This window comes from Myxocyprinus asiaticus, chromosome 38, assembly GCF_019703515.2.
Source record: "Myxocyprinus asiaticus isolate MX2 ecotype Aquarium Trade chromosome 38, UBuf_Myxa_2, whole genome shotgun sequence".
NCBI lineage: Eukaryota > Metazoa > Chordata > Actinopteri > Cypriniformes > Catostomidae > Myxocyprinus > Myxocyprinus asiaticus.
In genome coordinates, this window is record NC_059381.1 from 28,556,038 (window position 1) to 28,572,716 (window position 16,679).

General features: G+C 37.3%; 1 protein-coding gene across 1 annotated transcript in view; it reads left to right on the forward strand.

Annotated features, from left to right (window-relative positions):
- Positions 1-16,679, forward strand: part of dbn1 (drebrin 1) — a 122,238-nt gene that overhangs the window by 98,030 nt on the left and 7,529 nt on the right. Inside the window, exons 5-11 of the mRNA XM_051677736.1 lie at positions 368-514; positions 2,060-2,137; positions 6,431-6,582; positions 6,670-6,727; positions 7,062-7,115; positions 8,411-8,525; positions 13,127-13,231. Of these exons, the coding sequence (XP_051533696.1) occupies positions 368-514; positions 2,060-2,137; positions 6,431-6,582; positions 6,670-6,727; positions 7,062-7,115; positions 8,411-8,525; positions 13,127-13,231 (709 nt within the window). The remainder of the gene's footprint in view (positions 1-367; positions 515-2,059; positions 2,138-6,430; positions 6,583-6,669; positions 6,728-7,061; positions 7,116-8,410; positions 8,526-13,126; positions 13,232-16,679) is intronic.

The window sequence follows — 16,679 nt, forward strand, 5'->3', positions numbered from 1 at the left end:
AGCTTAATAGAGTTAACTTTGTCAAATAATGTGAAAGGCAATGTCCACACAAATTAGTTTTGAAACCTGAAAAAATATATTCATAACATCATTTTTTTCCAAAGTATATGGTTATGGAGAGCGTTTTCGAAAATCTCTGTTTTCGGTGAAGGAAAACCGAATTCTGTTGTGGTAGTGGTTGTGTGGTAAGTTCAGTATCCTGTTAATTATTTCAGTTTTAACTCATGGGGACACACAAAGTAAACACAAATTGCCCTGTTTCCTGGCAATGACCCATGCCATACAGATTTACTGAGTCCTCATCATTTAAATGTAAGGTTGATGCTAGTTGCAAGGTGATGTGAGTGCCATTCTTTTCTCTCTCCAGGGTGTTGACATCATCGTCAATGCCAGCAGCATAGAGGACATCGACCCCTCTGCCATCGGACAGAGACTGACCAATGGGACAGCTCCAGTGGCCAGTCCGGTGCTCAGCCGCCTGCGAATGAGAGACGAGGAGAACACAGAGCACGTTGTGCGTGATTTGTGACAGAAGGGATAGGGGGGTGGCAGTGTGTGTGTTTGCGTGCATACAGACTCTAAAAGCAAGGGGTCAAATCAAGTTGTCTGTGAATGGCTCTCTATTAGTGTAATGTCTGACAAAAGGGCATAGCCTTGTTGCTGTTTTTAGAAGAAAGAGCTCTCGCTTAGAGGAACTGAAACAATGATCTTTTCTGTGCTATGCGAAACAGGGAGTTGATTCACACACACTTATAAATTAATCAAGATCCTTCCTGCTGTTTTGCTCACTTATCTGAACAACCTCCCTGTTGATGTCACTTAAAGGGATAGTTCACCAAAAAAAAAAAAACATTCTGTCATCATTTACTCACACTCATGTTGTTCCAAACTCATATGATTTTCTTTCTTCTGTGGAACACAAAAGGAGAAATGTAGAAGAATGTACTGGCCACTATTTTCCATATAATGGAAGTGAAAGTTGAATGGGGCTGTCAAGCTCCAAAAAGACAAAAAATCACAACAAAAGTATTGTAAAAGTAGTCGATATGACTTCTTCTGAAGCTATACAATGGCAATGTACAGACTGAAAGTTGTTATTCTTCGATATTCTTCCCCTACACTGAAGCTCTCAAATGGACTACAAAAACGATGCATCAACCCGTTTGATGCTAGATATTATTGATACTTGCGTGTATTGCACTGCAAAAAATAATTTGATTATTACTGATTTTTGTCTTATTTTCCAGTAAAAAATATCTAAACATCCTTAAAACTAGAAAACATTACTTGGGAAGCTTAATAACATAACATATGAAGTCTTTTTTTTTTTTTTTTTTTTTTAAGAAATCTAAAAAGATTTAGTGAGGTTAATCTTTTTGCTAATGGTGTAAGTAAAAAATAAACTTGTTACCTTTGAATCAGGTTTTTTTTTTTTTTTCTTACCCCATTGGCAAAATAGTTTTTTCTTGTTGTAAGCATAAATGTAACTAAATTTTGTTAGATTTCTCGAAAACAATGTTAACTTATGTTATTTTGTAAGTAAAATAAATGTATCTTGTTTTAAGAATGTTTAGACATTTTTACTGGAAAACAAGACAAAAATACTCAATACTCAAACATTTTTTTTTATTATTATTTATTTAAATTGAGGGCTTCAACGGTGGGAAGGATTTTTGGAGAATAACAACTTAAATTTCTGGCTGGTTGTCACAGAAACTTATATGGGTTTTGGAACAACATAAGAGTGAGTAAATGATTGCAGAATTTTCTTTTTTGGATGATTTATTCATAGTGTATACATCATTGCAGTCAGTAGACCTTGGTGTTATTGTATTGTACCATAGCTTTTCAGCCAGTCAAATTCAAGCACAGAGTATAATCTAATCACAAAGTCAGTTTTTACATCTTCAGAGTGCATGTGCTTTCTGGCTACCTTTATATTTGGTGAAGAAACAAACTGTCCCCTTAATGCCTCCGCTAAATCAACATCTCTCTCCTTAGCTTGCTGTCCAATTAAATTGGCTGGCATTCACACCTCCCTTTTTCCTCCTGGCCACAGGGCACCACCTATGAGAAAACAAATGCAGAGATCGAGATGAAGAAAATCAATCGAGAGGAGTTCTGGGAAAAAGCCAAGGTAGAAATTTGATTCCTCTGGGTTTCTGGTGCAAAGATGCTTAGATCTAAAGAGTGAGACTCTTAAGGATGGTAATGTGTTCACTGTAAGCAGTGCTAGCACACACTGTTCGACTGACTAACCTTAGTGTTTTAGCATTAAAATGAATGAGGAAGTGCTTCTTTCAAATTGTTTGATGGACATTCATCATGGTTCCAATATCATACCACACCAAATACAGATTATGTATATCTCATATAAGATCTCAATAATTTGGGATGTGAAGTATACATTTAACTGCTGATTGCAATAGAAAAAATATAAAACTAGAGGCCAATATCTTTTACAAGCATTGTTTATAAGATACATCATAAACAGCTCTTCAGCTCTAAAGTCTAGGGTATATTTCGTTTTTCCGCATTTCGGGTTGTCTCGCAAACATTGGAGCGCTCAGCCTACTCTCCTGACCGAGCAAATATTAACGTGTTTGACGCGCGCGGACTGCAACTGCTTTGTGATGCTCTTTTAGTACAGTCAATGGCAGGTGAATGTGCCAATGATGCGTACAGGCGAGGACAGCCCCCGTTTTCAGAAAATCTGGGCTGCTCATAGACAGTCAGCGCCGACTGTGCTAATGACAAAATTTGCATCACATATATTGTACACATTCTGATCAACCTAAGTATACTGTGACCTTTAGTCACTGACACTGTTCAGTATAGTGCTCTGAAATGTTTAGCTTTATTTTGTGTCCATCGAATTGTAGAACCACATACAATAAAGGATTGATAATTAATAAAACATTGCAAAAAAAAAAAATCGTATTTTTGTTTTGTTTTCCAGTAAAAATATCTTTACATACTTCAAACAAGATATATTTACCTGAAAAGCAACATTTTGCAAGATAACAAGACTTGTCTTTAAGGATTTGCCAATGGGGTAAAAACTAAACGTTATTTAAAGGTGCAGTATGTAAGATACAGAAACCCTTGTTATTAATGACACCTGTGGCTGTTAAGTGAACTGCAACCTGTTGCGTGATCGCGCGCACACACTCTATAGGGACGCAAGGGAGCATGACCAAAACAAAGAGACTGAACGTGATTCACCGGCATCATGATGACAGATGAGATAGCATAATTAAAATTACACAGTTATGATTGTTTTACTACAAACTTTGAGACTGTATATTATATTTGACTCTCCAGTGCTGGAACAGGGCTAAAACAAAGTGTGGATATAGGTCTGACTATGCGAGACTGTAGTTTGAAGTAATCACATTTCTTTGCATGATACATTGATTGCATTTATACGATAGTCGGCGTTAGCTAGCTAGCCAGCTTTATCAATAGTTGTTAGCTAAATTTGGTGGATGATGACAGTAGTTGTTTATAAAATAGACTGTACATTATAAATATGTTGACACAATTCAGTATTGATGTGATTCCATCACAACTGTCATTCTGAAATATCGATGCGCTATTGTTTTATAATAATAGAATGTATATATTTTCTGTATAACCAAGTTACATTACACTAATAAGTGGAGCTTTTTCCATTATCTTGAACATTGTCTAGCATTCATTTCATGTGTTATTGTAGTTTACCTTGCTGAATAATTACAGATGAACATTATGTCAGTTACTGTGAATCAGCATACCTGACTTTTAGTATAAAGAGAAAATCGTTGAAATTATTTGAAAGTTATGAAGCATGCATTAGCAGGCAAGATCAAGTTAGCTAAAATGACACAGATCAATCCTTATGACACTATATTTCACATGCTTTGCAGTTATGTACAGTAAGCTTACCTGTCCAATAAGAAGAACGTCATTTCTGATCCCCAAAACCGAATGAAGGTCCCTGCAGGAATCAAATGTCCTGCCGATGTTCACTCTAGTTTTCTCTCGACCACGATCACGTTCCCGCTTAGCCAGATGGGATTCAGTAAATGTTTTTTTTTTATTGTTTTTTTGGCATACTCGGAGTTTGTGTAGGAGTTGGTGTTGTGTTTGGAGCCAGCCGTTTGCTGGATTCCATCTCTAAGGTAACATTACCTAGTGTTGCAGACTGTCTGTTGACACTGTTAAATAGCGGAAGCACTGAGGCAAGGCTCTCGGGAGCGCGAAAAAACATCACATCCTTTGGATTTTCCCGGCAAAAGCGACCCGCTCCCTTCACATGAAAATCAGTCTACAGGCTTTAATAGGCAACCTAGGAAGTCCGGGGAGGGCTCATTTTTTAAGTTGCGTTACAAGCTGTTCACACATTGGCAAAAAAAGGCGAATATTACATGAAAATTTTTACATATTGCACCTTTAAAATACAGAAATATAAGCCTTATTATCTCATGCAATTTTGCTTCTCAAGTACATTTTATGGACATTTAAATATTTTTTATTGGAAAACAGGACAAAAATACTAATGACAAAAATTATTTTCTGAAGTGAAGTTGTAAAAGGATATAAGGACAAATAAAATATGAAAAATGTTGGTATTAAGAAAATGCAAGAAAGTCAGTATTATAGGCAAAATAACATTATTACCTCATAAAACAAGAGTAATTTCTTATTTCTCTGCCCCACCATACTAAAAAATTAGTCTTTTAAAAAATGTTTTTCTAAAGAATAAACAAATTCAGAACTGACCACTAGAGCTGCATGGTTAGGAGGGAAAATGTGATATGTGATAAACTTGGATAATATGCAGCAATGTGATGCGATAAACCTAGATTAATGGGTCAAAATAAAATGAATTTAAAACAGAGGATTTCTCTTGAGAAAATCATTTCCAAGGGACATAAAGTGACATTCTGTAAAATGTATTATCCAGCACTAAACAAAGGGTAGGGTAAATAAACAATTGACATGCAAAATTACATCACAAAATAAACAAATTATTAGGAGAATGGAACATTGACATTTTTCTACACTTTCTGCTTTCCAACTCCTCTCACTCCCACATAATCTTTTTTCATATTGTTTATTTATATGTACTTAACATTTTTATCTGAAAAAGTAGGCCTCCTGAACAAAGTAGGCTTAATCTACAATTAATTATTTTTATATTTTTTTTATCACAAATGCCTTATTTTTTTTGACAAAATTATATTTTCTAATCGCAATGCTCTTCTCCAATGTGCGGAATAAAACATTTTCCCATTTTTGGGAGTTATACCAACATCTGAAAATCCTGAAACTCTGACACAATTGTTAAAATTTAAGATGTCTTCCTGAAGAGGACGCTTACTGGCCGAAAATGCGGAATCCTCCATAGAGCTGCATTAAAAACTCAGGACATTTTTTACTTTTTGACAGGAAACATTTTGTACACGAAAAGTATGCTTGTTTAAATCTACTTATTTCAAGGATTGGATGTAAAATACCAATGGAAATCCGCCCGCATAATATCCAGAAAATATATATATGATTGGTGGGGGCCTGGGTAACTCAGCGAGTATTGACGCTGACTACCACCCCTGGAGTCGCGAGTTCGAATCCAGGGCATGCTGAGTGACTCCAGCCAGGTCTCCTAAGCAACCAAATTGGCCCAGTTGCTAGGGCAGGTAGAGTCACATGGGGTAACCTCCTCGTGGTCACTGTAACGTGGTTCTTGCCCTTGGTGGGGCGCGTGGTGAGTTGTGCTTGGATGCCGCGGAGAATAGCGTGGGTATCCACACGCGCTACGTCTCCACAGTAACGCGCTCAACAAGCCGCATGATAAGATGCGCGGATTGACGGTCTCAGGCAACTGAGATTCGTCCTCCACCACCCGGATTGAGGCGAGTTACTACACCACCACGAGGACTTAGAGCGCATTGGGAATTCCAAATTGGGGAGAAATAAAAAAAAAAATAATACAAAAAAATGTGATTGGTGCATCCTGAACAGTGCTGATAAAGTTAAAAAAGGTGCCACGTGACAACATTGTTTATGTGCTGCTTCAGAAGAGGTAGGACAATAATTTACACATTAATAATTATACTAAGGACATTTAATAGTTGTTCAGATAAAAAAATAAATAAAAAAATAATGTATGTGGTAAAATTGCCCAAATGTTGGTCGGGACATTTTCGATTTTCTGAAAGTTGATTTCCCTACATGTCCCTATCATCCCTACCTAAAATTACGCCTCTGGGATTGAAAAATGCATAAATAAATAGAGCCGTAACCACCATAGACGTTTAGGGGGACACGTTTCCTTCAATATTTATATTAATATACTATCAAAATGGGTTTTTCAGTATAAATGTTATTGTGACTGTACATTAATTTGACCAAAAATATACTGATCTGTCTTTTGTCTTGTTGAAAGCGGGATGAGGAGATAAGGAAGGAAGAAGAGAGAAGGAAGGCTGCAGAGGAACGGCAGCGCTTTGAGGCAGAGAGAATGGAGCTGGAGAGAAAAGAGCAAGAGGAACGAGAGAAAAGATACCGTGAGAGGGAGAGGCAGATAGAGGAACACAGGTAAGACAGATCCCACAGTGGTCAATACAGCTGAGACTTAAGCTTACATTATTTATAATGCTGTTTTGTTTTTATTTGTGCTCTCAGGAAGAAGATGCAGGAGGAAGAGGAGGCCAAAGAGAGATCAAGGAGTCAAACCATGATTGTAAGAGTGTGTGTGCTGGTTTGGCATCTTAAAAAATAAATTGATGGTTTAATAATTTCTTGATCAATCAACTTTTTTAAGAATGCATGATGGTTTATGGGGGTAACCAGAAGGTTGCTGGTTCGATTCCAGTCAGGAACTTTGAGCGAGGCAATTAAAGGGATAGTTCGCCCAAAATGAAAATTATCTCAGATTTATTGAATTAGTTACTGGTAAAGCAAATAATTTACAGATGGCTATATTTGGAACCATATCTGACGGTTACCAAATAAAAGCATAAGTGTGCTGCCCCCTGGTGGGCATAAACATTAATGAGCATTCCTCATCTTTGCAGACAGAGCCCAGCAATGAAGACCCTTCCCTGGACAAGAAGGAATCTGAGGTCGAGGTGGGTTGATATAGAGCTTTTAGGGCCACATTAGCATCATCTTGTTTCTCAGATGAGTGTTTTTCAAATTGAATATAAACTGCGAGCTGGTGCGACCTTAACAAGCTCAAATGTGGGGCAGATTTGTGTTTTGGTGACAGATATTCCTCTGGGATTTACATGTGGGTCAGTGGGATTCCTCTTGCTATTTCAGGACAGTGTGTTTTTGCAGTCAATGATGGTGGTGGTGTAAGACCTTTAGTCTGGGAAGAAACAAAAAATAAAGCCTTATTCAAAACACTTATTACACATTGCAGTTAGTATTTTTATCTGGATCTAAAATAGCCTTCTAAATGTACAGTGTGCTAAAAAGCAGTGCAAATTAAAGCAATTAAGGGGGCATTGCGCCGTGCCTATCAATACGCCTTAACCAGTGGTGGAGTCTGGGTGAGATAGCCTGGGTTAGTTCCAAAAATTGTGCAATGAAATAGATGGAAAATTACCTGTTATTGTTCAATATTTATTTATTCAAATTATATCATTATGTTACAATACATTGCAAATCCTTGTCTGCTTAATGGCGGTGGCCACAACACCATTTGGGACCTTAACTACTGTTATGGACAACTTAAGTGGCTTAATGCTTTTTTACAACAGTGGCAACAGTGGTATGATAAAAGACACTAATGTTTAATAAATAATTACATAAATACTAATAATCATAATAAACCTTTTTTCGTCAAATATTAGTTATAACTGTGGCGGTAACAAACCTCAATACTCAAGAGGGCGATAAAGTTACCTTCAAAAGTGCCATAAAACCAGATGCGTTATTATGGAGAAAAGTTGCTGTAAGTATATTTAATTTAATAATATTACAATATTAAACAATATTCTTTTCAAACTCTTGCTCTGCCATAACAGTAGTTGACTTGAAATGAAAACTCACCATAGAAGCAGCTATAGCGCCTCTTGTGGCTACATTAAGAATGCAGTATGTACTTGCGTTGGGTAATGTATTGAAGTCGGACACATTTTGGAATGCAAAAACTGCTTCGCAAGTTTGCGTTCCTACTCTCCTGCGTTCGCATGCGTATGAAAGGTAGTGAATGGAGCACAATGTCTAGTGTGACCACACTCGCTTACATTTGCCTGTAGCAACTTGATGCATTAATATAGAATTCAACTGATGTGCAGTCACAGGTGTGTATATCTCTTACATTACAATGGTTTTTAATGTGGCTCATCCAGTCAGATTTTAGAGCTGGAACTATCCATTTTGTTTCACCTCCTTTTCTGTGTTAATGTGTTCATAGGAGGCAGCAGCTATCATTGCCCAGAGGCGCGACAACCCACGGGAATTCTTCAAGCAGAGAGAGAGGGCATTGGCCAACAGCGTGGATGTCTCACCAGTCACCACTCACAGGACAGGTAAGATCATGGGGCATAAAAGGAAGGAGAAGAGGAGGATGAGGGTGTTGATGCTAAATCCTAAGCCTCTGTTTGTCCTGCTACTTGTCCCTTACTTCTTTCTCAATCTGCCATTAAATGTGAATTAAACAGCACAGCTCTGTAAAGACCATCTGCTTTCGACAGTGCTGAAATCCCTGCTCTGGATAATCAGATTTGTGAGGTTTGCAGACCGTTTTATCTGAATCTTAGTTTTTTAGAGGTTAAAGAGGATTTCAACTTTCATATAGGTTTGAAGGAAGATGGTGGAGAACTGAAAACTCAGTTTTAAACTTTATTATTAACTTAAAGGTGAACTGTGTAATTTCAACACCACTAACATCAACAAACAGAACTGTAAAAACAATGACACGTTTTCTGAACATTTTCCCCTTTTTGTCACTAGTCGACAAAACAGATGGTCTCATCCCAAGCTTGTGCCATTGGTTGAGCCAGTGTTGCTGTTTCAGGCTGGTTGGCGTGACCACCTGCAGGTGCATGCTTGTTCTAAATCTTTATGACTTGCTGTGATATCATGGCGACGTGTGTCAAAAATACTCTTGCGAGAGCGAGGCAGGCCGCAGTTTTTAAAGCCAGGCGATGAAGTTGCATTCTCCTGGCTGCGCAAACTGCAAGCATGATGGGAAATGACTTGCTCATGAAACAGCTTAATGCTCATGGGCTTAAACAACCGTGACGTTTTGTTCTCTTCTAAAATGTTGATGATTATTTAACTCAGATATCATGTTTTTATGTGTATAAATTATGTTCGAATATTCCCAACACTCTGAAAGTGTGATCTCTGTATGGGATATGTGATTGTTATCATATTTCTAAAATATCTAAAATTTGTGTCTTTATTAAACTAAAAATGGATGAAAAAAACACAGCTTTTGTGGGGAATTAAATAACAGGTTCTTTGGGTTACTATTTCATCATATTTATTTTCATTTAAAAGCAACAGAATTTAAATTACATCCACTTTATCAGCAACAAAGAACATGAACCTGAGTCACATGATACTGTATCTGCCTTTGATCTCGTGAGCGGCTGATCCACTACGAGAAGTTAGAACTGTCCGACTTGGCAGCACGTATTTCGCTCCTCCACTAAATGCAGCCGCCTACTCTTGTCTACTTTCAAGGAGAGGCATTTGGCATCTCAAACTAGCCTACTGTTTGATAGCACCACAGTGTTTACACTTTTCGAGAGAATCAACCTACAAATGGCTTACAGTTGTCTCTGCATATTAAGATTGGACAACAGAAATTATTTTTGCATAGAAAAAATTACACATTTCACCCTTAATCACCTTTTTCATGATAAGCTAGGCAGAAACAATATGCTGTCTTCTAAGATACCTTGTTTTGGCTAAATTCTAAGGCAGCATTGAGAGAGAAATGTCAACTATAAATATACAAGTATTGACATAAATGGTGCAATCTAATTAAAAATAAAATGTTTTACCTAATATTTGTGTGTACTATGTATTTTTAATTCTCATTTGCCCTTACAAAAAATCTAACGTTCTGGGAAACTAACCACAAATTTGCAGAAAATATCCCACTCATTATTTTCACATGCAAATGAGCTTGTGATTCGCCGCCAATGTTTGCCATAAGTTTGCAGCTCTTCACCGGTAGTGGTGAACCTGCAGCAAACCTTTGACAACAATGGACAATTTGCTGTAAGTTTGCCGCAAAGCTAATGTGCATGTGAAAATGATCAGAGGTGAATTTGCGAAAAAGTCTGCAGGTAAATTTGCCATGAACTCTTGATTTTTGTAAAGGAGAGTATTGTTCAATGAAAAAAATCGAGAAATGTGGACTGTAAATATAGAAATATATACATTGAATGAAATACAGTGGTGAGAAAAAGTATGTGAACCCTTTGGAATTAATTCCAAATTCTCTTCATCTAAGTTACAATAATAAACAAACACAATCTGTTGTAACTAATAACACACAAAGTATTGTGTTGTTCTTGTACATATTGAATACAACAACAAAAACATCAACAAAAGCTAATTAGAGTCTGGGGTTGGCAAACCTGGCATCCAATTAACGAAACATGATTGGAGGTGTGGGTTAGAGCTACTTTGACTTATAAAAAGCACTCAAACATTTAAGTTTGCTATTCTCAAGAAGCATCTGCTGATGTCGACCATTCCTCACAAAAAAGAGATCTCAGAAGACCTATGATCAAGAATTGTTGCTTTGCATAAAGATGAAAGGATTACAAAATTATCTCGAAGAACTTAGATATTCATCTGTCCACAGTTAAACAAGTTGTCCATAAATGGAGATGATTTAGTACTGTGGTTACTCTCGGGCAATTCCATTGTGACATTTGCAGGGAAAAATTCTAATTTAACATCACAAATAAAGTACTCATGATCAGTATATCGAACCATTTGAATGAATAATCGTAGATACTTACAGATAGAGTCCAGACATCAGAAAGTTTTCAGTCTAAACAAGTTTTGAAGGAATCATTGGAACCGGTTAAGTCTACTATATGGAAAACATTAAACAGGCATGGTGTCCATGGCAGGAAACTACGAAGGAAGCCGCTGCTTTCCAACAAAAACATTACTGTGCACCTAAAGTTTACCAAAGACAACCTTGACACTCCACAACGCTTCTGGGAAAATCTATTGCGGACTGATGAAACTAAGGTTGAATTTTGTGGGAAGAAAACGCAGTACTACGTATGGCATGAAAAGGGTGCCACATACGAACATGAAAACATCATCCCAACGGTAAAGTATGATGGAGGGAGCATCATGATTTGGGGTTGCCTTGCTGCTTCAGGCCTGGAACGCTAGCCATTGGAAAATTAATTCCAAGTTTATCAAGATACTGTATCCAAGAGGATAATGTCACGGTGGCTGTGCGCCAGCTGAAGCTTAGTAGAAGTTGGGTGATGCATCAGAACAATGACCCAAAACTTTGAAGTAAATCCACTACAGAAAGGCTTCAAAAAAGGAAATCCAACTTTTGTAGTTGCCCAGTCAGAGCCCAGACTGTAACCCAATCGAGATGCTGTGGAATGGCCTCAAGAGAGAAGTTCACACCCAACATCCTAAGAATATGGCTGAGCTGAAGCAGTTCTGTAAGGAAAAATGGTCCAAAATTCCTTTTGAACGTTGTGCAGGTCTAATCCGCAGCTACCAGAAATGCTTGGTTGAGGTTGTTGCTGCCAAAAGAGGATTGACCAGTTATTAAATCCAAGGGTTCACTTACTTTTTCTTTCCATTGTACCTACATTTCATTCAGTACTGACAACTGTCGATAAATGGGCATTTTTCCTGTCTATTAGTCTGTGGTGTCGTTAGCTTAGCAACATCGAACACTATTGAAATAATTGGTTAATTGTGGGTGCTTTTTTAACTTGTACAGTTTTCTGATTTATGTTGTTTTGTAAGCACCCAAAAATTGTTGTGAGTAGTTGGCAAGATATGTATGTATTTATTTATTTATTTCATCCAAAAAGCTCCTTGATCTCTTTCACATCATTTCTTATCTCTCCACAAATAACTTTTGTCTTCCATTTTATCACATTATCTTAAATGTGCATTTACTTTTTGAAGACTATACCTGTAGACAGTGTATGAGATTTTCCAGTTGGGTAAATTTATATGATTTTAATGCTCTTTACCCAGCACATATTGTAATGATGGCTTTATTTTCAGTTAAGTAGTATTGGTGCTGTTTCCCTGTTGAAAAGACCAGCATTGTTTGTCACCAGCATATGTTGTGATTTGGATTCTGGTTTCCCCACTAGGCTTCTTAACTAGTTTAACAGCAAGACTTTCTTGGTCAACCAGATTCACATGAAAGATGGTGAACAGAATGACTATGACCAGTATAAACCAACCTGGCAAAGGATGGAAGTTCATGCTGGCCTAAACTGGTCTTTTCAGCAGGATTGGTATTTCCAAACAGGCTGTATGATACTGCTCAACTATGCAATGTTATCACTGGATGATGCTTTGTCATGTCATTCTTTACTTAAGATTGTACAGTTGCCTGTTTAGTGTTGGAGATAATGTCCAACCCTTCACAGCCATCTATTATTGAAGGGTTCCAACACAGAAATATTTCTGTGTTGTCTTGTCACTGTATGCTCAAAGTTTAGGCTGATTTAAGTTGTCATTTACAGCAGGGACGGTGTGAGGTATCACACTAACAGCTTCTTTTCTTACCTCTCTCTCTACCTCACCTTTTTCTCTCTATTTCCCACTAATTTATTTTTTCTTCTTTTCACCTCATCCTTTGATTATGGACACATCTGTTTGGTTTCCTTTTTCAACCATCTGTCAATTCCATCTCTCCTTCTGATGATCCTGGATCTTTTTAAAACCTTTACCCAACCGCTGCAAACCCATCATCTCTGTTTTTCACTTCTTCTCTCTCTGTAATTATTACTCTTTTTACAAATTTCCTCCTCTCTCTATCCCTGGATTTCCTTCCTACTGTCTATCTGTTCTGGTCTTTCTCTGTCACACCTGTGTACGTCACTCTATGTTTGTGCATGGGTGTCCGCGTGTCCCGCACGGTGGTTCTGTCTACGTCAACCAGGCCGCTTGGACAGTCCATTCTTGAGGCAGCAGCACAGTCCGTCTGATTGCAGCCTGCCCCCCTCTCGCACTCCGCCCCCATCGAGGCGGCAGCCAGGTCCACCTGGTAGGTACTGGACAGATCTTTGCTGAGGGTCACTGCATCAGTGTAGGCTCACCAGGTCACCAGCCGAGCCTGTAGCCACCCTCTGCACTGAATTACCATTTTTTCTTTTGGCTTCCCCAGCAACACTGCTCTTTTCAAAGCTTTCACTATAGCTGCACTGCACCATGTTGTTCAAAGCCATATGGTTTTCTTTCTTTAATGGAACTCAAAATGGCAATTTTAAGGGTGGTTATAATACAGTCAAGCTCCAAAAAGAAAAAACTTCATAAAAGTCTTTAGATGCCATACAATCTCTTTGTGTGAGGAACACACCAATGTGTAGTTGTCAGTGTTGGGGAAGCTACTTGGGCTGTAGTTTCCCAAGATGCGAGCTACTCAACAGTAGCTTAAATTAGTTAAACTACACTTTTTTAAAAAGTAGTAATCTACACAACAAGCAACTTATAAGTAGCTACACTGAAGCGGTTTAAAGGAGAAAATATGTAACAAGCAGATGTAATAATTTATTCTTATTTAATAAAAAAATAGTTCTACATTTAACTAAGGTGACATTAAACAATTAGGGTAACAACATTCAATTACAAATTTGTACAAATACAATAAATGACTATAAATAACTATATGCAAAAAAAAAAAACATCAAATAAAAACTGACCTTGCTTTTTGGGGCCCCCTGGTGGCTTGGGGGCCCTAAGTGTCCGCTTATACCACTTATAGCTAAAAACGGGCCTGATGACCAACACAATTAATTACATTGAAAAGCATGGGAATTCTGCATTTCTCCTTTTGTGTTCCTCAAAACAAAGAAAGTCATATGCATTTGGAACGACGCAGCTGTGAGTAAATAATGACAAAATTTTTCTTTTAAAATTTAACCATGCCTTTAAGGATTTCGAATGGCAGTTGTAATAGCTGCTGTCAAAGCCTTATGAAAATGAAAGATCTTTCAATGAATTTAAATAGTCTTGTCCCACTCTAGAGTAATTTTAGGGCTTCCTGTTAAAGTAAAATCACTTTTCTAAGTACTTCAGAAAGGCTCTAAACTATTACGTCCAAGTAACCTTCTGTACTAGCTAATTAAACTATGGCCATCTCAGTGTCGCAATCCATTCCTTCTCATGAAGACTGCATTTGATCCACATTGACATCTTCTGTGGGTCCATAGTCAGTATATGTGTTCTATATTTGTTGTCCATTGACTGTGTATTCTGCACGGGAAATATTCAGTGTGTTATTTTGAAGCTGTGCAGTGGACGTTTGGAGGACTGAGATAAAATGGTTCTTTTGCTTAGGGAGAAGTGGTTGAATCTTACCAATGTTACTCCCCTCATGTCCCCTTCCTCTCCTCCCATGCTCTTTCTGATGGATCGCGGCGGCCCTACCTGCACTTTCCTCACTCATCTCGACCTGTGAGTGTCTTCAACGTTGCGCCGCATGTGATTGTGGTCTCCAAGCCCTTGGGCTTGCGTGCCGTGGACCCTGTGTGACTGTGATATCATGTGTGACCTTTGTGGAGTTGACCATATGGTGTATTCACTGTCAATTTAAACAGCAACATGATGCCCACAATTATCAACGTACACCACGAGGACTAAACACTCAGGTTTTTTCTAATACAGTATATAGATAGATTGGATTTCTCTTTCAGAAATGGGTGAATTTGAATCGTGTGACTTTTCCCATGCACCTGTTATTGTGCATTCATTTTTATGATGGTCGCTGTCTGTTCATGTATTGTCTTTGTTCTATGTTGTGTTGAGTTTCATTCAGTTGTGATGTCTTGTACATAATATCACATTAAAAATTAAATCTTCAAATTTTGCATAGTAGAACTGTTTCTGTTTTCAATTTTTACAAACCCATGAGATTGGTATTCCCAAATGAAAATTGTATTGCTCAGAGGTTGCTTTTTTTTATACCTTAAGAGGCTTAAAGGGATAGTTCACATAAAAATGAAAATTCTCTCATTATTTACTTACCCTCATGCCATCCCAGATGTGTATGACTTTCTTTCTTCTGCTGAAAATATCTCTGCTCTGTAGTTCCATACAATGCAAAAGAATGGTGGCCAAAACTTTGAAGCTCGAAAAATCAGTGGTTTAATCTATATCTTTGGAGGTGATTTGATAAGTGTGGATGAGAAACAGATCAATATTTAAATCTTTTTCACTATAAATCTCCACATATACATTCTTTCACATTTTGAAAGTGAAAGTGGATTTATGGTAAAAAAAAAAAAAAAGAAAGTGGTGTTTTTCACCCACACCTATTATATAACTTCTGAAGATATAGATTTAACCACTGGAGATGTATGGATTACTTTTATGCTGCCTTTATGTGATTTTTGGAGCTTCAAAGTTCTGGTCACCATTCACTTGCATTGTAAGGACCAAAAGAGCTGAGAAATTCTTCTAAAAATCTTCATTTGAGTTCTGCAGAAAAAAAGAAAGTCATACACATCCGGGATGGCATGAGAGTGAGTAAATGATGAGAGAATTTTAATTTTGGGGTGAACTATCTCTTTAACGAACTTCTAAGTTAAGTTTAAAGTATCAGCTATTTCTCAGATGTTTCCCTGCAAAAACCTTAGGGAGAAATAAAAATAGACACGAATGACACTTACTAAAATAGACACTTACTAACGTTATCTTTGTAAAGTTATATTACAACTTCTTGTCATGATGACATAACGTTGGTAAACCCTGTAATCTGGTAAACTCCCTGATAATGTTTACATTTTGTGGATATTCCTTTGAAACAGCATGCATTTTAATGTTTATGGATTGGCCCCATTCACTTCCATTGTAAGTGCCTCACTGCAACTGTGATTTTTGCTGTGATTTTGTTTTAGTTTTTTTTTATAAATGAGTAACCATTTGAAATTATTTTGTGGTAATGAACATTTTGCCACAAATGCTGTCGATTGAGCTTAACTTGTATTGAACCTGGAACATTGCTTTAAGCAGAATCTCAATTTGCCCTCCATTGAATTTCATAGCTGTCTAGATAGGAGAAACAACTGAGATATTAAATAGATCTCAAATGTGATTTTTCTTTCCATTGGGCTAGTGTGTCACGTTTCCTAAAATTGCACACACAAGAAAAATAAATAAATTCCTGATTATCTTGTCTTTTAATGACGACGTGCCAATTTAATCAACTGAATTAATTAAATATTTTTTAACCTGTCAGCTTGCATTAGCTTGTCATGAGATCGAGAGGTCAACCTTTAATGTTTCTGTATGTATCATTCCATAATGCCAAGACACATTGTTAGATGTATATAAGACATGCTTCAGTACTATTTTAAAACTTTTTTGCCATCCTTCTTGCATTGATGCTTGTAGAAGTGTGTGCATGTTGAGAAACGACATGCTACATGAGTACTTGTGGTATTTTTACATGTGTAAACTCATCTTCCTGCTATCAATGTGCTGCCATGTGTTGT